Genomic DNA, 23,710 nt, shown 5'->3' with positions numbered 1-23,710 from the left:
TGAAAATTCACACAGAGCCCCTCCAAGGCGGCTGGGACAAGGTTGGTGGGGGCGGAAAAGTGCAACACAGCAACAATAAAACCGCAGGCCTTTCCTGTATCATTAAACACAAGCTCAAACAGCTCAGGACACGACAGTGTCAATAGCAACAACACAAAATAAACTTTCACATCTCACACAAACACATATTTTATCAGTAATTCCTCAACCTATTTATCCATCTCCAAAATGCACATACTGTATGAACAGGATAATGGCTTACACCAGAACTGTGCAAGTGCTCAGCTGGATTTGTCAGCTAAATTATGATCTAACTAACAAGATATGTTTATTGTCTTAAAGACCCCCTGTGGTGAAAATCAAGTTTTTAATGTTGTTTATATGTCTATGTTGTGTTTTTATTATGCTACAAGACAAACCATGTGCAAATTCATGTCAACACCATTGCTGAGAATTTTTTCTCCTTAAAACTGCAGTAAACTGCTCAATAGTTTGAAATCGCCCTTATTCTCCAAGTCACAAATATGTTGTAACCAATCCCGTCAACGTGCGGGGTAGGCTTAGCATATCATCATTACTATGCTGCGAAGCAGGGGAGTCTCAAGAGAAGCCAGGTTCTCCAGGTATATTTTTCGGTTGATATGAAAAATTTGGTACATTTAGCAATAACAGTTGAATTATGTATATGATGTATATTACAATGTTGTTATGATGAACTATATGCCTTTCTCCACTGACGTTCTAAGTTGTTCAAAGCGTTTCTAAGGATGCTGATTTTTAAAAAGGCAGACTGAGGTGGCGAATGGGAACATGGTTCGTGTAACATTAGAAACACATTATTAGCTGTTTGATAACAGTCTAGCAAAAGGCTAATCATATTAATTAGCGTTATGTGTCCGACGTTGTGCAGAGTGATACATAAAACACATTACCGTTCTGATACATAGATTTGTAGATGACCCTGTATAATTCACTCTTCCACTTCTTCTGAATCAGTTTCTGGTTCAAATGTATATGGCTGAATTACACAAGTATTTCCATTTGCGATAGTGCAGTATTCACTACAGTAAAGTTGACCAAGTGGATCAGGTTGTCTGAGCTTGAGTGATTGAGTGGGGGCGGGGTGAATTTGCATATTCATGTGTCCATGTATACTAAATGAAGCGAGGGTTTATAGTTACAGGCTATTTTAAGGCATAACAAATTTTTTTGGTGATCAAAAATGAGTTTAAAGCAGCACTACTTTTCAACCTTCATAATATATTTCCAAGTCTCTTGTGATGGTACATCGACTTACAACAGGTTGAATGACACGTCTGCCATAGCCTGACGGGGTCTGTAGCGTTTTTAATCGTACTTTTAAACTTCGGGTTTCGGGTAGTAACCGGCGAACAAAGAGAACTACAAAATTCGACTGCTTTACGGCATATAGGTCACTTCCACCACCATCCCCACTTCCTTAAAATCGGACGTGCGAGCCAAATGTTATAGTCATGGCCGAAGCAGCACAGAAAAACAAGAAAGCAAAGGTTTTATCGGAGCAAAGCAAAAAGAGAAAAAGAGAAAGTGATCGCGTTAAAGGCAGAACGAGGATCAACATTGGGCCAGCATTTTCTCGCTGGCGTGAGCTGAAGGAGGGATGCCCGACCGATGCGGACTTGGCAAAAAAAAAAAAAAATCAAATGAAAGCCTGTGTCTAAACGGCGTGCACAAGTTTGGTAGGGGCTACATTCTTGCAAGTAAATATATAAGATGTACAAAATCATATTTTAGGATACCTAACATTTCTGTGATATTTGTTTATTTGTCTTGCCTCAAGCTATAATGCAAATCGATCTGTAAAATTTGCAGATTAATTTATGGTAGCTTGATATTATAATATTGACGATATATGGTTATTATCAACCACTCAAACATTGCATTGAAGTATCATATAGATTCAGTAAAACGGTAACCAATAGACTAGGCTACTATAATGATGCTGGCTTGTAAACGTGATCATCGCGATCATTTGTCGTTAGAAAAAAAATAAAACATAAAAATTTTCAGTTTATCCCTGTGAAGCTGCTTTGAAACAATCTCTATCATATAAAGCACTTCATAAATAAAGGTGCCTTAACTACTTTTGATATGAAACAGTCTAGGCTTTCAAACTCTGTAAATTTTATTATGAAATTCAAATAATAAATGCCGCTTTGGCCACTCTGGAAAATATGTTCTACCAATGTGTGCTGCTTCAATCAACCCAGCCAGATCCTCAAGGCAATCTCTCAGGAAAGAGAGACCCCTCATTGGCCCGCTCATCGGCACCTAGTGACCATCATCCCCAACAATCATGAAATATCTCCGTGGCCTGTGCCCCCATGCCAACCATAACTCTCCTTTACTGCAGACAGCTCCAATAAAGGATTACAATTACAATTAAAGTAATGAGCAAAGGGGAGGAAAAAAGAGAAAAGTCCAAGGATGGATCCCCAGGCAAATTAAATTGCAGCACAGTTTGAAAGTGAGCACAGAGTAAGTCTTTTGGGTTATTACTGGCTAACCACCCCTCATTCCCTCAATAATTAACTTTCAAGTTTCATAATCAGGAACTGCAGAATTGAAACAAAAGTGAAATGCTGTCCCAAAATGTAAACAGCGGACCATGGACCATGAATATAAATGAATGCTCCTGATAGGTCACTGATACTTTCTGCTATTGGTTCTTTTACACGGATCCCTGCGAGGTGGAAGCTCATTCTCAAAACCAACATTTGAGCAACAGATGTCTCCATGCCTAGAGGGCAAGCAAGGTGTATTGATATAAAGAAAATAATGGTATAATTAAGACAGAGCGCCAAGTCAACGCAATGGTCATTGCCACAGGCTATAATGTGAACATTGGCATCTCGTCAGGCAGACCCCAATTCCTCAGCTTTGGGTATGCTGTCTCTTTTTTCCAGCATGGTTGTGACAGCAGAGGGGCTCCGGAAATTCAGAGACTGCCGAGCCAAAACAGATCACTTCAAAGCGCCTTATTTAACGCTTGCTAAATTTTTCATCACAGTTGCTTAATATCCTGGGGAAGGGGAGCTTTTGAAGTTGCGGCGAGACCGGGATGTTCTTCTAACAACTTTCCTTTTTTTCCCCTCCCCCCTCCTTTCACCTCCTCCCTCTGCTCCTGCATCCCTCGCTCTTTCCACAGGAGGCCAGTGATATTTGGGGCGCACAGTGGAGCCCCAGCGGGCAGAGAAGGGATGGGAGAGCATCCCATGGAGCCGGCAGTTACCATGCCAACACGCTGAGCGTTACAGTCACAGGCGGTAGATCGCAGAAGGGTACCGCAAAACACCACTGGAGGGAAAGATATTTAACCTTTCACACACCTTTGAGGCAGAAAGCCAACCACAAAAGACTAAAAGGCAAACAAGAGAGCTGACAAACATGGATTCTGTGAGTCAAACAGCACTGGTTCTCTGACAGCCTGAGGTGATATTTAACTCCACCAATCAGGAATATGGTTAAATCTTTAACTGCTACATTAAAATTCAGATATGTTATTCAGTTGGGAATTTATAGGCATTCTATGATGTAATAAATGCAAAGGCTGATTTGCCTATACTTTCAGGTATAGACTGAAGACAGAGAATGGAGGAAAAGACAAAGGAAAGGGAACATGAAAAGAAAGAGGAGAAGAGAAAGGAGAAAAAGAAAAGAAGGAAATGACAGGGAAAAGGTGTGTGGAATGGAAAGGGGGAAACAAAAGAAAGGAAAAGAAAGTAAAGAAAATTAGAGAAAAGTAAGAGGAAAATGTAGAGGAAAGGAAAAAAATGGAAAAGGCAAAAAACAGAGATTAAAAAAAAGGAAAAGGAGAGGAAGGGGAAATGTTAAGGGAAAAAAGAGAAATAGAAAGAGAAATCAAAAGGGAAAAAAGAAAAGAAAAAAGGAAAAGGGAAAGAGCAGACTTTAAAGAAAAGGAAAAAGAGATAAATGGCAAATGTAAACGTAAAAAGGATAAGAAAAGGCAGAAGGAAATTAAAGTGTAAAAGGGATGTAAAGGGACACAAGGGTAAAGGGCAAGGAAATTAAAAAGGGAAAGACTAGGAAATGACACTGAAAGGGAAAAAAGGGAAATTTAAAGGGACAAGTAAATGAAAGTAAAAATGTAAAGAAAAGAACACAAAGGAAAGGAACAGAAATATGAGTAAATAGATAAAAAAGTGAAAATGGAAAAAAGGGAAAGGCCCAAAAAGGAAAAGAAAAAGAACAGAAATGAAAGGAAATGAGAAGAAAGGAAAGAAAAGTGAGTGGGTGGTTATAAAGAAGATGAAATGAAGTACTGCGCAGTGCGTGTAGTGTGTGGTAGCGGGACAGGCCAGGAAGCACAAGCCCTGGAGGCAAGAGCTCAACCCTGAGCGCGACTGGTACTGGGTTTGAGTGACAGCGCAGGTCCAAACCTGTTCTGGCTCAGACTCCAGCCAGAGTTGCCTGCCACCGAGGAGCGAGGGCCGCCCATCCGGCGAGGTGAGTCAGAACCTGTTAACATGACTGGTGTCCCCAGCCTGACACCCCGGCACTCGCGCCCAGAGCCTCCCTCCAGCCCTGCCACTACTCCCCTTCCGCTCATCCACATCAAATCCTTTCAGACACAGATTTCAATTATTCACCCCATCCAAATAATGCCTTGTGACATGAATTATCCAGAGCTGTAATAATCCACTTAACTGGGAAAGAGCAGCTCATCAAAAAGAGAAAAGCAGAGGAAAAAAAGGGGGACTTGTCAAGCAGTTAGAAAGCCAAGAAGCCTTAATAATCGGCACTTTTCCCCGCTGTTAAGGACAGTGCTTTGAGCATGGCTAGATATCATTCATAGCAGAAAATCACATCACACAAAACCGAACAATACACAGCCTAATTGTCCAATGATAGTAAATGTGCCATAGATAATCCAAGAACTTCCTAGTTTAAGAGAAAGAAAGAGAGCAGTTCCGCTGCTGAGAACCACACTATGGGGATTGGTGAGGATTACTCACATTCACAAAACCACCTACTAGTAAGTCATCTACGAATTAATGGTCAAATGTTTCGGGGAAGGTTACTTTTAAAAGCAATGCATTACAATATTGTATTACTCCCCCAAAAAGAAACTAATTGTGATAGTTACTTTTAATGAAATGAATGCGTTAAGTTACTTTGACGTTACTTTTTCTCGCCTGTGCTGGGCTTTCTTGTTCGTATTTAAATACATTTGTGGCTTATGTAAAGGCCCTTTGACATCAAAAGTGACAGCTGCTGGATTGCAGAAGAATAGGATACAGGAGAAGTTCCACACACTTACTTTAGCAATAAAAACAAAACAAAATGAAACACAAATGTGATGTTTATCTAAAGTCATTTTTGCTTATTAGTACGGTTGAATTGGATCATTGAAGGTCAGCAGCAACTTACTCACGATTTCTCTCAACATGGGGACAAGAGACAATGGGGTCAATAAATGGGAAAACAAAATGCACTTATTTGAAAAAGTAAATCAGATCTTTAGTTTTTAAAGTACTGCGTTAACAGTTACTCAAAGTAATCTGAAGTAACCCTCCAACACTGATTACAGTCAATGACATCTTTGACATGCTGAGAATGACATTTTATCAAAGAAAAATCATGATCATACATTACCGTTCAAACATTTGGGGTCGCTACGTTTTTTTTAAAGAAACATTTATTATTATGATCAATGTTAAAAACAGTTGTGCTGCTGTGATACATTTTATATATTTCTTTGGTGAATATAAGTTAAAAAAGAAGTTCAAAATGAAGTAGAAGTCTTCAAATATTTCAATACTTCAAACATTTCTGTTTTTTGTCCTATTGTATTCTAGGTATTTGGTAATAATACTAATGGTAATGTAAAACAATTCTATAAAAAAAAAATTCTTTCAACAAAACTCTATGTAGAGAATAATGAGTGGAGGTACGCAGACTTGTGAAACTTACCAGCGCTTCTCTTGGAGCCGTGTCTTCTCTGGCTGGAGCAGCATTCTGAAAGAAACAAGTCTTGTGTTACAGCGCCACCTAGTGGGAGAGTTTATAACTACATGTGATTCTAGTACAGTACAGCACAGTTCTTGACTCCACACCTGGCCTTTAAATGGTAACACTATAATCATGAATAATCCCTCACCAGAAATGTACAGTAATGTTCAAAAGTTTAGGGTCAGTAAGATTTTGCGTATTTAAAAAGAAGAAAATATTACATTTATTCAGCATTAAATTGATCAAAAGTGACAGTAACATACATAATGTTACAAAAGACGTCTACTTCAAATAATTGCTGTTCTTTTGAAATTTCTATTCATCAAAAAAAAAATCCTGAAAAAAATATATCTATCGTGATTTCCATAAAAAAATATGACCACTGACAACGTGTTCAATTGACCAATTTACTCATGGAGCCGCATTAAGATCTCCATATCTCTGGGATTGTACCATATGGGGCCTTTAAAATGAAGATGTACCAAAAGAAAAGTTTATTAGGAACCAGAATCTAAAAGGATATTTAAGGGATCTTAACTTGAGGCAAAAAACACAACCATTTTTGAACTGTCTCCGTTGGCATATAATGCAACAAAGATTGCTAAAGTGAAGAGATTCAACTAGACCAAAAAATTTCTGTGTAAAAATAAAATAATGCTGCCATCTTTCTAGTCATTTTTAGCCCACTGTAATTTCAGCTCCAAATCTCAGGTAAAAATGGTCATTTGTCAATGGTCCAAAAATGGTCACCCCCTCTACAAAATAGTGGATTACTCAGTAAATATGCATCCATAACATTTAATATTTAGCTTTCTTCTTCATTTATGTATTTCTTTCACCAGAAAAAATATGATCAAAATCCAAAAATGTTGTCGGGGACCTCTGGTTGAGTTGACACGGAAGGACCCAGCTTTACCAGCACAGGAATAAATAACATTTTTAAAATATTTAAATTTTATAATTTTTTTTTAAATCAAATAAATGCAGCCTTGGTTAGCAAAAGAGACTTCTTTCAAAAGAATAAAAAAATAAAGGGTGAGGAAAAGGGCAGAAATTATAGGATACAGATAGGATCTACCAATCATAAATCTGAGAAGAATAATGTGGTATATTGCCCTTAAGATGTCCCTTCACCCATTAAAACTCAATGATGCCTCTCTCTGTTAGCCTGCAAGAGGTGAAACTCAAGTTTCACTAACCCTAATGTCTATATATTGCCATTCAGTTCTTGACAGACTATAGAGTTTACTGCATTACTGATTGCCATTAGATGCCATTAACACTGCTGCCTTTATCAACATCTGCAATAGAGCCAGGCCTGGTACTCTCTTTGTAGGCATCACAGTTTTATTTCTGATCAGTGGATGATACCATTGGTTAAATCCACTTTAGAGCACTAAGTAAGCCTGCAAAGTTCAAATTAGGATATTTAATTTAACAATTAATTAGCCATTCAGTTGACTCTTTAAAGCAAAATTGACATATTGTAAACGTATTAGTCTCCCTAAAGCAATTTTGGGTTAGGTATATTAGGCTCAAGGACATAATAGTAACAGTTTTAACACTACCGTTCGAAATTTTGGGGTCAGTAAGAGTATTAATGTTTTTGAAAGAAGATGCTGCGTTCACGTCATGTTGTAATTACAAGATGGCACCCCTGACATTCTACTCAGAGCTGTTCACATCCTCACACTCTATGGCAATTTCTGTCAACACTATCAATGCAATCTGCAGCAGTCAGGCGGTACAATGACTTTAGATATACAAAGCTGGTGGACTCATAATACTTATGAATGGGAGAAAGTGCAACATGGAATATGGCAGATTAAGTCCCACCTTCTAAATATAAGAGCCAATCGCTGATTGATAAAGTTGTCGCATCACTGCAGCTCCGGTTGCTACAGAAACAGTCAGTGTTCTGAACGTGCACTTAGGACTGCATTGGCGGATCTAGTATGAAAAATACGCTTTTTAAACGCTATTTGAGCATAATAAACAACATTTATGGGGCAGTCCATGTCAGATTTTGTTGCTGATTTGAAATATGTTATTAAATTGTGTTCTGCAGGATGTTTTTGAGATTTCAGGATTCCCCCATTCAGGTAGACAGAACTTGGTCTTGGATGCCCAAAATGGCTGCCCGGAGGCGTAGCAAATACGGCCACCGAGTGAACAGACTTTATTTGAAAGGGACTTTAGTACAAGTCGGAGCTCTCTAAGTTGTTTGCATTCGTTATTATTGTAATGTTTTGTGCTTTGAGACATGAGGGAATTTAACGCCGTCTCTCGTGACGCTTTGCAGACTCTGCTCAAGTCTGGTGATGTGCGTTCATGTTTGGAGGAGGAGTGGCTTTGGAGACGCTCTGAAGGGAGGGTGGGATCTTATGCTTTCAAAGCTAGCTCATTATTGCTACTAACTGCACACCCTCGCTTTAATGCATTCTTTTTAAATAAAATGCATTCTTTCAAACAAACAAAAACACCTTACTGACCACAAAAGTGTACATCACTATATTTTACCTGCATAAATATTTAACCTATGGTAGGCTTACAAGGCTACTCTGTCTGTATGTAGTAGACTGAGAGCTGCAGACCCTCCAAAACCTGATTGTACTAAAGGCATTTCAATACTCCCAAAAACAGACAAATATTAGCACATACACTTCTTATTCAGGCTGGTTCACACTGTCCCAACAAACGGCAACACTTCAAATATTCTAAAGCTGGCAATAGATTTAGTATGTTAAGAATCATAAACTGCACCAACAGAGACCAAGAGGGTTAACACACTGAGCAAAACTCACTCAGCAACCGTCATTATTCAAAAGAATACAGGCTTGGCGACGGCATCCTGTATTACTCACAATAAATTAATTCAAAATAAGTAAACAGTCATAAAATTCACCTATATTTATATGCAATTATTTATTGACAAACTTATGTTTCATTGTATTTAATAGAGAAAAATGCATAAGAATAATCAACCAAGATTCATATCCTATTCTTAAATCTGAGACATTAAATGCATTACAACAGCATTTAGTTAAAGGGATACTTCCCCCCAAAAAATGAAGAGTCTGCCATCATTTAAAAAAATAATCATGGAAACATGCAATAGAAATTAATGGTGGATGTCATTCTGCCTAACATCTCGTTTTGTGTCCTAGTGAAGAAATTCATACAGGTTTGGAACAACATGAAGGTTTGTAAATAATGACAGACTGTTCATTTTTGGGTGAGGTATGCCTTTAATTTGTTGCTGATTTATATAGCACATTTTAAAGTTTATAATTAATACTTTACATATTTGACATAATTTATATAAGACTCACATTTAAAATCATTTTAGGACATAAAGATGAGTAAAGAAAAAATGTAAGTAATACAATTTTATGAATGGGTTAAAGTAATAAGATATTGAAAGAATAATATCCAATATATATTTAAAAAAATAAACTCTGACTTTATTATAAATTATACTATATCTAAAACTTATGTTTATACATTCTTTAATGTTTTTCCAATTATTGACTCTCCTCCAATTATATTGCATCACCCCTGAATCTGTTAAGATACGATCTCTCTCATATACCTTTCTTTTACATTCAGGTCTGGCACATCTAGGGGGGTAAATGATGACAGACTGTTCATTTTTGGGTAAACAATCAATTTAATTGGTTGCTGAAACATTGCATAAATAAAGTTTTTACTTTAGCAGTAAACACAGAACTTTTCTGAGACTAGGCCATATGAGCACTAGGAGGGATGCATGTCAATTCGTCCCCCACACTTTTTTTTTTCAAGTTTTCATGTGACAATGTGAATAAATCTAGATTCAAATTCAAAGAGATAATATTCTATGCGAGACCTTCTTATCCAAAACCAGGCAATGTAACCAAGCATTATGAAGTGTTAACACTCATGTAATGCAAGTTTCATTCACATTGGAAGCCAGAGCGCGCTCTCTTACAGAAATTCCAGAAGTAATAACTTATGACAATCCAGGAAATCCTTATATAGACAAGGGCATCCAGCTATCGCTGTAGCTGAATAAAAAGCAGAAACATTTTGACAGATGAAACGTGAAGACAATAAACACATGATTACGACAATATATAGTTTATATGTGTTTTTTAAAGCCATCTCGGGAAATGTTCAAAACAATAATAATGCAGTGCTAATTGCCATAGCCTTTATTACAGTATAGAAAGTATGTTCTGCCTTATTCTGTGATAAAAAAAAAAAAAAACTTTTTTTACATTGTGTAAAATCCATGATGACTTAATGCACACTTGTGTGTAATACATAAACCAATCATAAAATTGGCATTAGGAAAACATAGGGAAAATATTTTAGAATACAAATAATAGGCTAAGTTATTGTTCAGCATTGCATTTGATTTCTCAGCCAATTAAAAGCAAGAAATAAAAGCTGTCAATTACTGGTTTTAAAAAAATGGTATGGTGAAATGATGGTTACGCCCCTGATGTGACCCGTGTCTTGTTTTCAGGGTCAATGACCCCTGACTGAACATAACAAATAATAGGTGATAACTGTCCCCAAGGTGCTTAATTTTAACAGATCCAGACACTAAGATCTGCCGTGAAATCTCCTGAATGCACTATTCTCTGTGGCCTGCACCTGTCACACACATCTGTCTAACTGCATGGGATGACAGTGAGCAGGACGCTAGCAAACCAGCTAAAACTTTTTCCTAAACAACATGGGACAGCTAGATTATGAGTATATCAATAATTAAAACGTGACAAATTGTGCGTTTACTATGCAGGTCCACGGCCTAACAAGCAAAATACAAGTTGCTAACTGGCGAAATTTTATCAACTACCTGATTTTGCTGGTCAGGTTGGTCCGAGGATGCCATCTTCTCAGAGCTACTAGCCAGGAAGCTAACGAAGCTAACGGTTCAACTGTGCTCCATTGCTTTAGTCTGAACCAATGCCATTCTTCTCTCAATGGCTCTGGTCTGAACTAGTGATACGAAGTTCGAGTCTCACTGGTCAGTTCTTTTGAACAGTTCGTTTTAAAGAACCAGTTCAAAGTGATGATTATTTTACTAACTACGGTAAGAGTTCAGTCCGATTTTGGAAATCGGTTCAATTGACTCATTAAAAAGATTCTAATCAAAAGAACGATTCGTTCACATTACTATTCGATCAGCACATTTCAAAACACGGAAGCAGAAATATGTCAAACAGATGGTGAGAATATTAGGTGTTACGGGATTTATGAGTATTCAGACTCAAAAATATCACCCAAGAACAAAGTGTGAGGCACTGAAGATACTACGTTATGAACTCTGAACTTTGACTGTCATCATGACAGAATTAAAAGTATGTAAAGTGTGTAACAATAGCCGACAGAAGTGTTATGGGCTGGCTGTGACCTCTCTGGATCAACTCAAATTAAAAGGTGGGTTTGAAAATGATTGAGTTCGCTTCACCCTGAATTCAGGTAACGTTAGAAGTTTATATGCCTTCTTTTAAGTAACCTACGCCGTTAGAAACGTAGCATACATGCAGAAATAAACAGGATTATAAACACTTTTAATTTAGGCAAATTGATTTATATAGCACGTTTTTGCTTATTTTACAAGTGTTTACAGGCATAATAGTTAAGAAAAGTTTAAAATAGCCTAATTTTAGAACATAAAGATCAATATAGACACATAAGAGTGATGTTTAATTAATGGATTAAAGTATTAATAAGAAAAAATAATAATGATCTAACTTAAACATAAACAGGTGAAACTTGAACAATTTGAATATTGTGCAAAAGTAAAAAAAAATTCAGTAATTCAACTTAAAGGGTGAAATATATTATTATATAGACTCATTATATGCAAAGTGAGATATTTCAAGCCTTTATTTGTTATAATTTTGATGATTATGGCTTACAGCTTATGAAAAACCCAAATTCAAAATCTCAGAAAATTAGAATATTACATGAAATCGATAAAAAATAAAGGATTTTAAATGCAGAAATGTCGGCCCTCTGAAAAGTATAATCATGCATATGTACTACTCAGTGCTTGGTTTTGGCCCCTTTTGCATGAATTACTGCCTCAATGCGGCGGGGCATGGATGCCATCAGCCTGTGGCACTGCTGAGGTGTTATGAAGACCAGGATGCTTCAATAGCAGCCTTCAGCTTTTCTGCATTGTCTCATGTCTCTCATCTCTCTCTTGGTAATGCTCCAAAGATTCTCTATGGGGTTCAGGTCAGGTGACTTTGCTGGCCAATCAAGCACAGTAATCCCATGGTCATTGAACCAGGTTTTGGTACTTTTGGCAGTGTGGGCAGGTGCCAAGTCCTGCTGGAAAATGAAGTCAGCATCTCCATAAAGCTTGTCTGCTGAAGGAAGCATGAAGTGCTCTAAAATGTCCTGGTAGACGGCTGCGTTGACTCTGGACTTAATAAAGCACAGTGGACCAACACCAGCCGATGACATGGCTCCCCAAACCAACACAGACTGTGGAAACTTCACACTGGACTTCAAGCATCTTGGATTGTGTGCCTCTCCATTCTTCCTCCAGACTCTGGGACCTTGGTTTCCAAATGAGATGCAAAATTTGCTCTCATCAGAAAAGAGGACTTTGGACCACTGAGCAACAGACCAGTTCTTTTTTTCTTTAGCCCAGGTGAGACGCTTCTGACGTTGTTTGTTGTTCAGGAACGGCTTGACAAGAGAAATACGACATTTGAAGCCCATGTCCAGGATCCGTCTGTGTGTGGTGGCTCTTGATGCAGTAACTCCAGCCTCAGTCCACTCCTTGTGAAGCTCCCGCACACATTTGAATGGCCTTTTCCTGACAGTCCTCTCCAGGCTGCGGTCATCCCTGCTGCTTGTGCACCTTTTTCTTCCACACTTTTTCCTTCCACTTAACTTTCTATTAATGTGCTTTGATACAGCACTTTGAGAACATCCAACTTCTTTTGCAATTACCTTTTGAGGCTTTCCCTCCTTGTGGAGGGTGTCAATGATGGTTTTCTGCACAACTGTCAGGTCAGCAGTCTTCCCCATGATTGTGAATTCTACTGAACCAGACTGAGAGACCATTTAAAGGCTCAGGAACCCTTTCCAGGTTTTTTTTGTTTTGTTAATTAGGTGATTAGAGTGTGACACTTTGAGCCTACAATACTGAACCTTTTCACAATATTCTAATTTTCTGAGATTTTGATTTGGGGGTTTTCATAAGCTGTTAGCCATAATCATCAAAATTATAACAAATAAAGGCTTGAAATATCTCACTTTGCATGTAATGAGTCTATATAATATATTAGTTTCACCTTTTAAGTCGAATTACTGAAATAAATTAACTTTTGCACAATATTAAAAAAAAATTGAGTTTCAACTGTATATATGAATAAATATAATAATTTGTTTAAATATAAATACATTTTAAAAATCTAGGTTTTCGGAATCGATTCAGAATTGTTGAAGAGAGAATTCATTCATCTAGCACAACTGAAACCGAAACAGGTGCTATGACATGCTGTCTTGTTAATAGTTCAGTCAAAATGCCAATTAAAGAATGTATGTAATGTAACATTATTACTCAATGTTACATTACATACATTCTTTGATTGGCATTTTCTCTCCAAGTATTTTGCATCACCTCTAAATATGTTAAAGAGGTGTGAAGGCATTTGTGACAGCATGTTTTTTTAAATCCAATAAGCCCATTTGTACATCATTTCCTAATATAGCTCATTATCTGTTAATTTCTATGATTTTTTTATTGGTATTATTGTAATATTTCTACTGTTTTATTCAGTTTATACCCTTGACAGTGTTTTTAATCAAGTTAACCTGAAGTTTAAAATGTTTATATATATATATATATATATATATATATATATATATATATATATATTAAATAACCCAATTTATTATGCACCATGAAAATAGCCAAAGAACTTGAAGCTGGCATGGCTTTAAAAAGCAAGCAAGCAATCAAACAAAGTACGCCATTACTAATTTCTTAAGATTAACAGTTCATTCATCCTGTGCTCAATTTTTCATTTGACACATTCTCTTCATCTCTCACAGGGGGTGAGGCTCTAGGGTTTAGTCCCAGTGCATCAGTGTCAGTGGTGCTAGAAGAAGATGGGACCATCGTGGAAGACGAAGCTTACTTTCTGTGTCTGCCAGCAAATACAAAATTCATGCTGTTGCATGCCGATGAAATATGGATGCATACTCGTCAAAGTGAGATATAGCCTATTCCAGGATATTTTTATTACTATTTGTCCAGCTCATCATTACTAATCTAAACTGATTATGATTTGTCTAGATGATGGAGGCACAGCACAGCCTTGCAGAGAGTCTGCTAATCTGGAGATAGATGGAAAGGACGATGTTGATGGGTTTGAATCTTGGCGCAGTTTGGCAGAGCAGCTCAGACAGGACTTGGCCAGTATTATCCTTATGTCCGAGGCAAATTTACAGGTCTGCTTGATTTTGGCTTTTTACTTTGCCACATAAAGACCTCTATCCTTTACATGTATGGTTATATTGTGTAAATAGCCAATGTTTTACTGTGGTTTTCTGAGAATAATTGTATAAAATGTGTTACAGATTTTGATTGAGGTGCCATGCTCAGATCTGGCTGTGGGGTTGAACTTCTCACAGCAGAAAACCCAGGTCCTACAGGACACGTTGCAGAGAATGCTGGACCGCAGGGAAGAAGAGAGACAGTCCAAAGAGTTACTGAGGCTCTATTTGAAAGCCATGGAGCGAGAAGGCGCCTTGGACCCACAAGAAGAAAGTAGGATTATGTTCAAAGATGCCATATTATGATCATCATATTTTGTTGTTGGGGTCTACTAGAATAGGTTTTCATGCTTAAATGGTCAAAAATATTATTTTTCACATATTTTACATTAGCGGCTTTGAAACCGTCGGGCCAAACCGTTCTCATTGCGTAACCGTTCCATTCCGTGCTGATCCGGCCCAGCCGCTACGGATGTGGTTTCATTTTGCACTGTGGGGCTGATAACGGCCGCTCTTTGGATTGTAATATAAATGCGTCAGTCTTTGCCTTGGTAATGCAAGAGTTTACAGACGGTATAAGATGTAAATAGCGACCACGTTATGGAGGATGATATTTCTTTTAATTTTATTATAAACTTGTGGTAACTTCACTCAAATAGCACACTTGGACAGCTACAGAGAAACTGGCTGCCAGGCAAAAGGCAAGTGACCGATCCTGAGTGACAACGTCACTACACGCATTTTACCAGCACGGTTCAGCATGGTTAGCCAACCGCGCTGAAAATTCCGGGAATTTTCCGGGAAAGAACGGCTTGTAATAGTGCCACGCTGAACAAAGCTCAAAGGGGAAATATAACAGGAACCGTTCCTTACTGTTCGGCTATTGTTGCAGCACCTCTCTTCCCAGTCTGTCAGCAACGCTCTGTTTAGTTCCTGTCTCTTTGAAGCCCCTCCTTCCGAAAAGTGCATGTGCTCTGAATGGTCGACTGCTTCAATGGACGCGTGTTTCAGAAATGTCACACTCCTTACCATAACGCAAGTTTCAACACACTACTAATGCAACTCTTCCTGGCCTCACCTCCTTTTTTATGTATGCCTTGGGTGGAAATTATTTAAATGAGGAATATTGTGATGTGTATGTTCTTGGAAGAAAACTCAAGACTACAATGGAGGCGTTTCAGGAAGTTCAGAAACAGTGCTCACAGATATAGAGAATAACTCCCTATGGAGTAGACTTTGTGCTTTGTAACTTTGCAGACATGTTTCATGCTCAAACATTACACACTAAAGAAAGTAGAAAATGTCAAATAAAAATAGGTCCTCTTTAAAGCAAATATTCTAGATACCAGCAATTTATGAAAGATCCCCAAGTTAACTGTGACATCATGTTATTTACTGTGTTGCTTTGACTCTGCTGCCACCAGATGGTGTCGCAGAGCTATTTCTAAATATTGTACCAGTTCATACAAGTTCATTTCATCATTACTTGGTGGAATGAAGAAAAGTAGCAGCTTGGATGATCAACAGCTTATCTGTTTTTGTGACAGCCCTAATCTTTCCAGCGTTTTCGGGATGTTAACCACAGTCATTGCTGCAGGTGCTAAACTAGATGAGACAGATGGGGTGCAGGTGGAGGCCGCAGCAGGGTTCAACTCCACAACGCTAATGGTTCTGAAGGACAAAAAATACCCAGAGACCAGACTGTCCAATGAGGAGCTACAGGTATGATATCCAACCACAACAGTGTTGTAAGGTCTCCCACAATTTCATAAAGTCTGCATGAAACAGAAGTTGTGATTAGTCTTTTCTTCCCTATTGTGACATATCTGAGTGATACGGGAATTGATTGGATGGTTGTGGTTTGCTATTGCTGTGATGTCATGTGAGTGACAGGTTGTCCCACCTCAAGCCAGTAAACACATCATCAGAGAAGAGAGGGAGGGGAAGTTATTTTGATCAAAGATTTTAAGGGTACATTCATTTAAAAAATAATGATGTGCACAGACAAATCATATAGAATAAATACTCCAATATTCCATAAAAAATAAGAATTGTCAGTTTTGATTTCATGGTGATTTTAAGCAAAAAATTATACACTAGAGAGTGAAAGACATGAACACCGTTCACAACCCATTCTGCTTCTGTAATCTGACATATTTTAGACTGTAACAGGATATTCAACTGAAATGAAATTGAAGGCATGACTTGATTTTTATCCATTGCGAATTGATTGAATTGTGAAAAGTAGGCATTACATACCTTAGGGTCAAGTTTGATGTCATGTTGAAAAAAAATTGTACTTTCAGTCATACAGTATATCAGTAGGGGGCACTCACTCTTTTCAGTGGTATGAATGAACGCAAGACATGAGTATATCTGCAAACAGTTTAATAAAAAAATAAGTGTTTTTAAAAAAGAGAAATACCTATTACTTATATTAATTCATTCATATTAATAAAAATAATTATGTTTTTGTGTGTTTGGTAAATTAAGATGACTAATTTAGTATTATGGATGTATCTCATATATGGATGTATTTGTTTATGCAGATGGTGGTGAGGCAGGGAGTGGAGGTCATGATGGAGGTGTTGTGCTGGGACAGTGAAAGGGCATCAGCGCTGGTCCAGGCATGTGAAAGTGAGCTCAGTAAACGCCTAAAGCGAGTTCAAGCCCTGCAATCCATCAGCGCTCAAAACCAGTCCACTTCACAACCACAAGCTGAGAGAGAGACCCGAGCTAAACGCAGAAAAAAACACACGCACTGACAATATACAACACATTTATTCTAGTCTATATTCTTGAACTACTTCATTACATTTCATGTAAAAAAATAAACCAATTTTTAGATACTGATTATTTTGATAATAGTATATTGTATGGAAATGGCAAAGCCACTTTTTTTTTTTTTACAACATGGATTAAGAACTATTGTTTTCTTTAGTCAGTAATCCACATGATAAAAAAAAGTAATTTTTTTAAAGCTATGTTTCTTATACATTAGCTTTAAATAATTTAAGCCACCACCAGTCATTCAGGAGGTTGTTTGGTGATAACAATCCTATACTACTATGTGATTTACAAGTTAATTGGTGAAAAAAAATTAACAAAGCAAGTACACAATTTATTGAAAATCTAATGTTAATAATTATTTCAAAAGGGAGTTCAATTCATTATGGATTGTTCCAAATACAACATGTCCAATCTTAATTTCATCACCTGTAATATATGCTGGCAGACATGGCATTTTAATACCTAATAGACACATTTAATGCTGCTTTATGATACTGCTAAGTGAAGGAATATATTACAGTGGTATTGCAAGGTTCAATAAATGTGTCAAATTGGAAATGTTAGCAATTAAGCCCATGGGGTGCATATTTTGTTGTGGTACTGTTCACAACACTACTTGAAACGTCAAATGATGTCAAATATTCGTATTAGACTTATACAAATATTTTGACATTTAGTTTTGGGCATGAATATAAATTGTATTATCGAGTTCCATAATGATTAAAAAAATATTTCAGCTTGTCAGAGAGCATTGAGAATGGTAATGCATGTAGATAAAATTTCCATTTGAAAAACTAATGAAGAGACCTGCTAGTCTGTTCCTATTCACCAAGAATGTCTTGTTAAAAGCATCTTTTTCCGTGCGGATGTAGTCCTACCTTGCGTTGTAATGAGCATATGTAAGCTTTGATTGGTGTTGGGCGGGGTTGTGAAGCCAGTCGGACAGTCTTGTGCTGTTTTGTAGCTGTGATGTGTTACTTTTGATTTGAATTTTTGAATTCTGGCCATTGTTAGAGTATATGCTAGTGATCAGAATATCAATTCAACAGAGATATAGAGTTGTTCCTGAGGAATTCATTAGACTGGTATGTATGCAGACACCAAGTGAACTGTTCTAGTATTGGGTTCTAGTCTTGAAACCCTTAACAGATGATTTCCTCAGTAATCAGAATAAAGACGAGACTGTTGCAAAGTCGTGTCTTTATTCTGATCATTTTTACCTTATATTTTTGACAACCTTCCTATTTGTGTGGTAATTATAATGGTAACTCTTCATCTGTTGGTCTTTATAATGTGCATATGACGTATTCGAAAATAAGCAGCCAGATTAAATGCTCTTTTTAAGGAACCTTTTTATTAGCTGCCTCTGATTGTTGGTATAATGTCAGTGTGTCGGATCAATGCGTGACACTGCGCACACCCTGCCCTCACATCACTGAACACTGACCGCCTGAAGAAAGCAAATCAACTGTGAATTATGTACTATCTACCAGACAAGCGTGACCACAGCTTCAACTGGGGTCTGTTGTTGCATGATGGATTGGCTGTGTCATGTAGGGCACAACCGCAGTGCATTGATCATTCACTGAATCCTGCTAGCATACTGAGATTAACAGGCTGAAGAATATGTTGAGTCTAGAAAAAGCAAGATATCAAATGAGACTACAGAATGAGTTGAAGTAATATATATATATATATATATATATATTATATGGGGGTGGGGGGTGTTTAATTGATAATATTATTATTGTTTTTGTTGTTGTTATTATTAATAATTGCTCAGACTTGCAGAAGAAAAGATTTTTCCACCGTCTCTTCCACCTGTCGTGCACCGTCTCCTCCTCTAATGGGCCTACACTTTTCGCCACCTTCTCTGGGCCAGCATCCTTTAAGGGCCTATTTAGGAGGTTTTCCTCTCAGGGCGAATGAGAGGATGCTTAATTGCTTTTTACCTGACATCTTTGAAAGACAGATGCAATGATTAATGCATCCATGGCCAGGATATAATTATAAAATATGACATGATTTTAAAAGTGACCTATAACATAGACTATGCAATACATTTTAATTTATTTAGTGCTAATAAAATTATTAAGCCTATTTGGTGAGAGAGATGTTTATAATGTGACAATATGTCAGTCATCGTGTGATAAGGAAAATATGACTAGGCCTAGACTACTTGTTCTGAGCAGGTGTTGTCAGTGAACAGGCTGTAAAACTGTTGGCGAAGTTACAGACACTCAATGATGAAAAACTGATGCTAATTATCTGGGAAACATTCTCTTACAGCAGTCAAGTTGTCATTGTTTGTGTCAAACAAGTTGTGAAATTGTGCCATTAAAACAGGAGATCATGACTTACTCCGTCCGTGCTCAAAGTGATGCTCGGAGCTCCAGTGGTTTCCTCTGTGGGTGAACGAAACTTTCGGAAGATGTTGTAGCAGAATCACGTGAACAAATCCAGGATATGCTTTTTTTTCATTGGTTGTTGCGTTAAATCTTACCCAGATACAATAGTGCTATTTTCTGATTGGCTATTGTGTAGCCCCTTTCTTTTTTTTGATTGGGCAGGCTCGACTTTTTCCAGGGGAGACGCGCTTGATTCCTGCCGGTTCCATAGTGTGAGCGGCGCGGCCAGAGACATTTTGGGCGCTGCGGCATATTAAATAATATATTATAAATAGTTTTTCCGTGAGAGAAATACAATGTGTGGCGGGAGTGCGTGACAAAAGACCGAAATGAGTGACTGTCACGCTCAATGCGTGACACATGAGAGCCCTGGAATTAATGGCACCCCTGGTAAATATGATCAAAAATGGCTGTAAAAAATAAATCTGCTTTGTTTATCCTTTTGATCATTCATAAAAAAAAAAAGCAAAAATCTAACCTTTCATTGAAGTAAAAGAATTGAAAGTGCGGGAGAAATCACATTATGAAATAAATGTTTTTCTCCAAAACACGTTGGCCACAATTATTGGCACCCCTAGATTTTTTTTCGAGTAAGTATATCTCTGAAGTATATTCCCATTAATATTTACCTTTTTTAGCACACCAGGGTGACTAGGAACATGCAATTGTCTAGCTATGACTTCTTGTTTCACAGGAGTTTAAATATGAGGAAACACAAATTCCCTTAATCATCCATCACAATGAGTAAAACCAAAGAATATAGTTCTGATATGCATCAAAAGATTGTTGAGCATCACAAAATAGAAAGTGGCTGTAAGAAAATAGCTAAATAATTGAAAATACCCATTTTCAATGTTCCAGCTTTTAATAGGGGGTGACTTTAATGCCGGCTTCATGATATTGATAGAACAGGGGTAACAGAAAGTAGAGATCAGCGACTAGCATCTATTGCATTGAAGAAATTGTTTACCGATTATGGAGTGATTGATACATGGCGAATGATGAATCCTTCTTCCAGAGAATTTTCTTTTTTTTCATCTCGTCATAAATCTTTTTCTAGAATAGACTACATCTTTTCATCCAAAACTCTTTTCAATGACATTTGCAGCACTGAAATGACCCCAATAGCTTTATCCGATCATAGGTCTGTTTTATGTAGTTTTTCATTAAAAGCTGGTCAATTAGGGCAGTTCGTTGGTGTTTTAACACGTCTCTGCTCCAGAATGATATATTTATACGCGAGCTGGAGGCTGAGTTGGAGGAATTTATCAAAATAAATAGCCCATCAGTTGAAGATCCACGAGTGCTATGGGATGCGGTTAAAGGGTGAAGGAAAAATGATGATCTAGCAAAGATATCAGCAATAAGGACTCAAGAGGGGGATATAACATCTGACCCGGTACGCATTAATAGTACTTTTCAACTATTCTACCAAAGTCTCTATACGTCAGAGGTGCATCATGATGACAAAGCCTGTTCTGAATTCCTCAAATCATTACATCTACCTAAATTGCCTCCTGAAGCTGTATGTTCCTTAGAGGCACCAATTCAGTTGGAAGAACTGAGATTAGCTATTAAAGCAATGAATAGAGGCAGGTCTCCGGGCCTGGACGGAATACCACCAGAACTGTTTGAGGCCTATTGGCCTCAGCTTGGTCCTCTATTGATGAATATGTTTAATTTCTCTATTGATAGAGGTTCCTTTTCTGCTAGTTCAAATATTGCAATAATATCTCTATTACTTAAGAAGGACAAGCCATCTTACGACTGCTCCTCCTATAGGCCTCTATGTCTTCTGAACTGTGAAGTCAAGCTAAGGTCTTAGCTTCACGTCTAGAGGGTTACATCCAGTGTTGGTCAAGTTACTTGGAAATAGTAATTAGTTACTGATTACTGATTACTTCTCCAAGAAAGTAATCCAGTTACTTTACTGATTACTTATTTTCAAAAGTAATTAGTTACTTTACTAGTTACCTACTAAGTTACTTTTCAAAAACATGATGCACGACCTGAATACGCTATAAAGCAAATAGACCTTTCAGCCTACTTCTATTCTTTCTGCATATTCCATCATCTAAAATTGTATCAAATGAAACACTCTCTTTTTTTAAACTTGTTTTATTAGTTTCAATATTTTAACTTTATGCGCATTGCATCAAGCAAAAAATAAATTAAATGCAACTGTCTCAGACTTTTGATGAACATTTAAACCTATTTTCTGCACATTCCACCATATTTTAATGAAATAAAGAAAGTCGTCCTTCTTCCTTCTTCTTGCTAGGTGCTTGCTCAGATTTGAGGTGGAATTTTGACATTCTCCAACGGGGGTCCTGTTTCTAGATCAGGATGCTCTCTACACACGCAAGGTCTCTCTCTCTCTCGCTCGCTCTGACGCTCTCCCTCTTTGAGGGTGCGCGTGCGCTACGCGGCCTCTGTCTCGCATGCACGCTCGCTCTAGATTCCAGGAGATTTAAACTATTTTGCGGTATAACTAGTCGATCACGAGTGGCTCAACAGGTAGATCTATAGATAAACTCATCTTTCAGGCATTTGACCGACCGGGTTGACACTTCAGCGTGAGAAATCGGGGGTGTGGCGTGTGAGACCAATCAAATGCGTGTCTCTCTCCCGCGCTCCACGTTGTCTCTTGTTCAACACTACACATTTCGGTGTTTACCACTGACGTCGCGGCGCTCATACATGATTGTCACTCACGCACGACTCATGGCACGAGACAGTCTCACGAAACAAAATGACGGTTAACTAACGCAGTAACGCAGCCTGCTTACGGGGAAGTAACAGTAATCTAATTACTGTTTTTGCAATTGTAATCCCTTACTTTACTCGTTACTTGAAAAAAGTAATTGGATTACAGTAACGCGTTACTTCTAACGCGTTACTGCCCATCAGTGGTTACATCCCCCATTCAGTTCATCATGACCAAACTGGGTTTATCAAATCTAGACTAGCATCGGATAATGTCCGTCGCTTGCTTCATATTATAGATTTAGCCTCCAATTCAGAAGATCAAAATGCCATTCTTTCTTTAGATGCTGAGAAGGCTTTTGATCGGCTGGAATGGTGTTACCTGTGGTCTGTCCTCCAAGTCATGGGTTTTAGTGATAGCTCTATCTCTATGATTAAGTTGTTGTATACTAACCCCTCTGCAGTCGTTATAACAGGCAGCAACTGTTCAACTAGGAAACCCAGTTTCAAGATCTTCCCGTCAGGGTTGCCCTCTATCTCCACTTTTATTTGCTTTATCTTTGGAACCTGTTGCCCAGGCAATACGGCAGTCGGAGGCTTTAGAACCAATCATTATTCAAGACACACTACATTGCATCTCTCTGTATGCAGACGACATTTGAATTTTTACAAAAAATCCTTCTAAATCCCTTCCACATCTTCTTAAAATCTTTAAGAACTTCAGCAGTATTTCAGGTTATAAAATAAACTGGACAAAATCGGCTTTAATGTTGTTGGGGGGGACTGGATGACCAGACACCACTTTTCAATATTCCAGTTGTTAGTAGTTTTACATATCTAGGAGTGTCCATCAGTCCCTCACTCAACTTGTTAACTGCTGACAATTATAATAAAGTTCTAAAAAATGTGGAGGGTGACCTGAATAGATGGGGGATGCTCCCTACTTCTTTTCCGTCTAGAATTTCAGTTATTAAGATGAACATATTGCCTCGTGTTAATTTTGTGAGGAGTATGATCCCCCTAGCTCCACCGGGTGGTTACTGGAAGAAGCTACATTCAATTATTAGCTCTTATTTATGGAATAGGAAAAACCCCAGAATTAAAGCATCTACTCTACAAAGACATAGATTTGCCCAATTTTGAGTGGTATTCTGGAGCTTTGTTTTGCGCTCACTTGCTATATGGACGAATCCAGAGATTTTGGTGTCATGGCGTCCCATTGAAGAACGTTTAACATATCCATATTGCCTGTCTGGTATTTTCTAATATACCCCATAGTA

General features: G+C 37.8%; 2 protein-coding genes across 2 annotated transcripts in view; one reads left to right on the top strand and one right to left on the bottom strand.

Moving 5' to 3' along the window:
* Positions 1-10,960, bottom strand: part of pex14 (peroxisomal biogenesis factor 14) — a 65,517-nt gene extending 54,557 nt beyond the window's left edge. The window contains exons 1-2 of the mRNA XM_056239431.1: positions 10,859-10,960; positions 5,974-6,018 (exon numbers count right to left, since the gene is read on the bottom strand). Coding sequence (XP_056095406.1) covers positions 5,974-6,018; positions 10,859-10,894 — 81 coding nt within the window. The 5' untranslated portion in view covers positions 10,895-10,960. The remainder of the gene's footprint in view (positions 1-5,973; positions 6,019-10,858) is intronic.
* Positions 10,961-11,182: 222 nt separating this feature from the next.
* Positions 11,183-17,373, top strand: dffa (DNA fragmentation factor, alpha polypeptide). The gene is made up of 6 exons (XM_056239432.1): positions 11,183-11,442; positions 14,083-14,241; positions 14,327-14,481; positions 14,611-14,800; positions 16,124-16,248; positions 17,076-17,373. Exons 1-6 carry the CDS (start codon positions 11,349-11,351, stop codon positions 17,289-17,291), a joined length of 939 nt encoding a protein of 312 aa, XP_056095407.1. The 5' UTR covers positions 11,183-11,348; the 3' UTR covers positions 17,292-17,373.
* Positions 17,374-23,710: the final 6,337 nt, after the last annotated feature.

The sequence above is a fragment of the Rhinichthys klamathensis genome, unplaced genomic scaffold, assembly GCF_029890125.1.
Source record: "Rhinichthys klamathensis goyatoka isolate OS25496 unplaced genomic scaffold, OSU_Roscu_1.1 h1tg000020l_1, whole genome shotgun sequence".
NCBI lineage: Eukaryota > Metazoa > Chordata > Actinopteri > Cypriniformes > Leuciscidae > Rhinichthys > Rhinichthys klamathensis.
This window is presented reverse-complemented; position numbering and strand designations above follow the sequence as displayed.